At 51.3% G+C, this 4,824-nt stretch overlaps 1 protein-coding gene across 1 annotated transcript; it reads left to right on the forward strand.

Moving 5' to 3' along the window:
• The first annotated feature begins 2,666 nt into the window (after window positions 1-2,666).
• Cby3 (chibby family member 3) lies at window positions 2,667-4,566 on the forward strand. Its single transcript, XM_032914147.1, has 2 exons — window positions 2,667-2,716; window positions 3,897-4,566. Exons 1-2 carry the CDS (start codon window positions 2,667-2,669, stop codon window positions 4,528-4,530), a joined length of 684 nt encoding a protein of 227 aa, XP_032770038.1. The 3' UTR covers window positions 4,531-4,566.
• The last annotated feature ends 258 nt before the right edge of the window (window positions 4,567-4,824 follow it).

The raw sequence follows: 4,824 nt of genomic DNA on the forward strand, positions 1-4,824 counted from the left end.
TAACTGAATATAAGCCCCCAGGGTGGGGTACGGCTGGCTCCAGGCTCACTGTAAGCCAGTTTTTCTGGAACTAAGCACTCAAGCCCAGCAGAAATCTCTTGTCGGTGTAGTAGCCCCAGAGCCCTCAATGCTTCACTGAGCATCTCCTTTTAAAGGTTCCCGTAGGCAAGGACAGTGGAAACTTAAGGGTTCTTTAGCAAGTCAGTTGGATGGCATTTTGCTGGGGCAAACATGTGAAGGAGTGTTTTCCTGAAGTGGACACAGGTCAAAGACGAAGGCAGACTCGTGAAGGAGCGTTTAGCTAAAGCAGACACAGGGAAAAGGATGTTCTGCTAAAACAAGCATTTGAAAGGACACGTGATGAAGGAGTCTTTGCTAACAACATGCATATATTGGCCCGCCTTACACTGCATGGTTGAGGCACATTTATTGGGACTCCATAGAGAGAAATGCACCAAAAACCTTCTGGTTGTATGTTCCGGGTTTCTTGCCGTTCTTTGGACTGAGGCTGATTGGCAGACGATGTCAGCTGAGGCAAGACCTGTGTTGGACACGTGATGTGTGGAGGGTGTAAGTAGGACTCAGTGAAGGAGGCTGGGCTAGACTTGCTTACAGAGCTGCAATGCTTGTGGGTCTTGAGTCTTCCTGATCTTCACTTTGCTGAGAGAGGCACAGCAGAGAACTTCCGGTGTTCCTCCTGGTCCCTCCTGCTGACTCAAGTGGAGGCTGAGGCCTGGCTGTCTCTGCTAGGTAGTGCCTGATTGGAGTTTGCTATCCTGATTCTTCTGAACTCAGCTGCTGGTGTGTATCCCTGAAGCGTTTGCGAGTGGACCGAGCTGCCGCTGGCTGCTGACCTGTGAACTGAACTGCTGCCTTCCAGACAGACCCAGACGGGAGCTGCTCCAAAGAACCTTTCTAAACAGGTCCACTTCCCCCTTCTTATCCTTTCTTTCCCACTACCTCTGGTGGGTGGTGGGCCACAAGGGAGCTTAAAGCATTTAAGAACCATCGTTTAAAATAGGATTTGAAAAAAAATTAAAGTTACAGGAGAGTATACATAAACCATGCAGGAGGCCCTGGGCTCAATCTGTCCCCCAAAAGTTCCCATTGCCACATTCAGGACACAAATTTCTGGAGGACAATCCACATGTACGCCAGAGAAATATCCAGAACACTCTCAGATTCTTCTGGTCGCTTCCCACTTCACACCATTGCCGAGAATGCTGGGTTAAGACAACTGTGTACCAGAAGCCTATGGGTGTGGCAGCCTGCTTCTCTAACCCCAGCGCTGACAAGAGGACATTGGACATTGACACACAAAATCTGCAGGGCACTGCAATGTCTCTCTGGAACTTGAGGAAGGGAGAGAAGGAATGAGTAAGGTCCCTCAGCCATACGTCCATTGATTGAACACATGATTCTCACAGCTGGCAGGAAGCTGAGTGGGACCCCGCTCCCACCTGGTTCATAGACGGCATCTCTGGGCGTTCCCTCACTCTCACCTTTTGGAGGTAGAGACAGGAAGATCCCTACAGCTTATTTGGCCAGCTGGCCTTGTGACTCTGTTAGCTCAGTGAGACTTTGACTCAAAGAATAAGGTGGAAGACCAGGGAGGTTGGCAAGCACCTTTCATCTCAGCGCTCGGAGGCAAAAGCAAGCGGACCTCTGTGAGCTGGAGGCTAGCCTGGTCTACATAGCTAGTTCCAGGACAGCCAGGGCTCCATAGAGAGACCCTGTCTTTAAAAACACAATAAGTAGAGGTTGGAGAGAAGGCTCAGCGGTTAAGAGCACTGACTGTTCTTCCTGATCCTGAGTTCAATTCCCAGCATCCACACGGTGGCTCACAACCATCTCTAATGGGATCAGATGCCCTCTTCGGGTGTGTCTGAAGACAGCGACAGTGTACTCACATATATAAAGTAAATAAATCCTTTAAAAAAAAAACAAATAAATAAGGCGAAGAGTGATCAAGGAAAACACTGGATGTTAACTGTTGGCCAGAGGTCACACTACCCATACCCAACCTTCCACATACAAACCAAAAAAATAATAAACAAAACCCTGCGTGCTGGGTTACTATAGTCCAGCCAGAAGGCTAAGGCAGGAAACAGGAAGGTTCCCTTTTTGTAGTTTGTTTTGTTTTGTTTTGCAGACAAGAGTTTCTCTGTATAGCCCTGGCAATTCTGAACCAGGCTGGCCTCGAACTCTTGAGACCTACCTGCCACCCCTGACTGGCTCAGATATTATTAGCCTGGGCTACGTAGTCAAACCAGCTCAGGCTACAGGGTAGCTCGGGCTATCTAGTCTCAAAAGGACCTAAAGCGGGGTTGGGGATTTAGCTCAGCGGTAGAGCACTTGCCTAGCAAGCGCAAGGCCCTGGGTTCGGTCCCCAGCTCCGAAAAAACAAAAAAACAAAAAAAAAAAAAAAAAAACAAAAAACAAACAAACAAAAAAAAGGACCTAAATCAAAACAACAAAGACTTAAACAAAATAGGAGTGCCATTTAATAATCGAATGCTGTCCCTCTCCCAGGACAGCGCCCGGAGCACAGTAAACTTCACCTAACTGAACACATTTCACTGTCTGCACCTCCTCTACCCTGGGGGCCCTGGCAAGGAGGCATTGTGAGTCATAGCTGGCAGACAGGTGGGTGAAGTAATCCAGCAATGGGACCAGGCCTGGGACAGCAGCTTGGGAACTCCACCACATCTTCCAGGTGAGGAACAACTTGCAAGGAATGTCAGGAAACAGTCTCCTGGGGAGTTGTGACCTCAAAGATGGATACGTAGGGACTTCAGAGACCATCTCTATGAACCAAATGGCGGTGTGGGGGTGGGGGGAGCACCCTGCCTCTGCCCACGGGTAGAATTGTGTTGGTTTAATGAAGGTGTGGTAGAGGGAACCCTGGCAGCATTTTTCTTTCTTTCTTTTTTTTTTTTGGTTCTTTTTTTCAGAGCTGGGGACCGAACCCATAGCCTTGCGCTTCCTAGGCAAGCGCTCTACCACTGAGCTAAATCCCCAACCCCGGCATTTTTCTTTAATCCCACCCACCATGGGCAGGAGAGGAATTTGAAAAAACACACTGTAGAATCAGCACTTTATAGGTGTTGTGAGAAGAGTTAAGAAGCAGGTAGAATGGGTTCTGGTAGTAATCTAGGCTTTAGATTCCTTGAGCTCCAGAATTCTAGTTACTTCAAAGCTAAGCATAAGGTCTAGGCTAAGGCACCTATCCCAAGATGTCATTGGCATACTTGATTTTAATATATGTCTTTCTAACTGGACCAGTAACATCGAGGGTCGACAAAGGCTGTGCTTGTAGTGTCCTCTGTGCAGACTATATGTGACATGGAGCAGTTGCCGGTTTAAGAAAATGCTAGGCATCTAACCAGACACACTGCAGAGTTCATACTAACCCTGGCTTTGCAACCATCAGCAGCCTCCCCTAAAGAACAACAGTACAAATGTTCAGCTTCCCTGTCCTGCACCTCAAAATGCCCTGGCTCGCCTTTCTAGCCAACATTTCTGCTATTGTCAGAACCAATCCTATTGGGAGGCTCTTTCACACATCTGGAACATGACAGCCTCACTAGTCACTGCCTCACAGCTCTGTGTTCCAAGGAAAGGCCTGTCCTACTTGCTTGGCTACTGATCCCCACTTGTGGCCCCCCACCCACCTGTGGTCTCTTCCCGCTGCATTTTGGAGAATGTAGTTCCTAGGCCTTTACCTACATTACCTCTTACACACCCACAGATAAAGGGTCCTGGGGGAGGTAGTTGTGGTGAAGGCGGCTGGTGTGACTATGCAGGAAAGGGCTCCCCCATTAGCCTACAATTGCAAAGCTTTGGACACCCTGAGTAACAGTCTATCCTGAGCAGGCCGCTTTGCTTCTCAGCAGTGCCACTGGCTCGCCTTCATCATTCCAGGACATCAGGGCTCCAGACACCCGTGCGCCCAGCGTGGCCAACCTACACTTCACCCTGGAGGCTTTTGAGTGCCTGTCCGCGAGCCAAGTGGGCCGCCTGTGGGAACAAGTGAGGCAATTCTGGGCCGACCACTTCTCACGTCGCTTCTCGCCGCGGAGGCCGCCGCTGCGCCATATCTCATCCACGTCCACCTTCTACCTGCTGGACTACCGCACGCGACAGGCCGAGCTGGGGCTCAGCTACGGCGCGCCGCGCACTCGACTGAGCGACGAGGCCTTCGTGTTCCGCGGCGGCCGCTGGACCTCGGAGGGGAAACGCGCACGCGCGCGCACGTCTCCGCCCTCGCCCACTATCCCGACCTGGAAGCCACAAGAGCAGCCGATCAAGAGCCAGGTGCTGCTGGAAGAGAACAACTACCTGAAGCTGCAGCAAGAACTGCTCATGGACATGCTGACCGAGACTACGGCGCGCATGCAACTGCTGGAGAAGAAGGTGGTCACAGATGACGACCCCGCGGCCCCGGCGCGCTCCTGGAAGAGAAAGATTCACAAGCACGAGGGCGCGGGCGTACTTATAGTCCAGCCGCGCGCTCTCGAGTCGCGGTGATGCAATAAAGCTGTACCTAAAGCAGGGCTGCGCGTGCACGCCTCGCTCCGCCCCGCCCCGCCCGTGTAGCCCGGGTGATCTGCTTCCCGGGGGCATGCCGGGTGTTCGTTGGGTGGAGCTGCGTGTGACACAGATAAGTGGGGACCGGAGTGAAGGCGCGTGGGGCCCTTGGGCGGTGGGGGGAGAGGGCGCTTGGATTTTTCTCGAAACCTTAGGTTCTGTTTTCCCACACGCACAGGAATGGTTCTCTTTGTTTTGCTTTCTATTGGTGAAGCCCGTAATTTTATCATACGC

The sequence above is a fragment of the Rattus rattus genome, chromosome 9 (assembly GCF_011064425.1).
Source record: "Rattus rattus isolate New Zealand chromosome 9, Rrattus_CSIRO_v1, whole genome shotgun sequence".
In the NCBI taxonomy this organism is placed as follows: domain Eukaryota; kingdom Metazoa; phylum Chordata; class Mammalia; order Rodentia; family Muridae; genus Rattus; species Rattus rattus.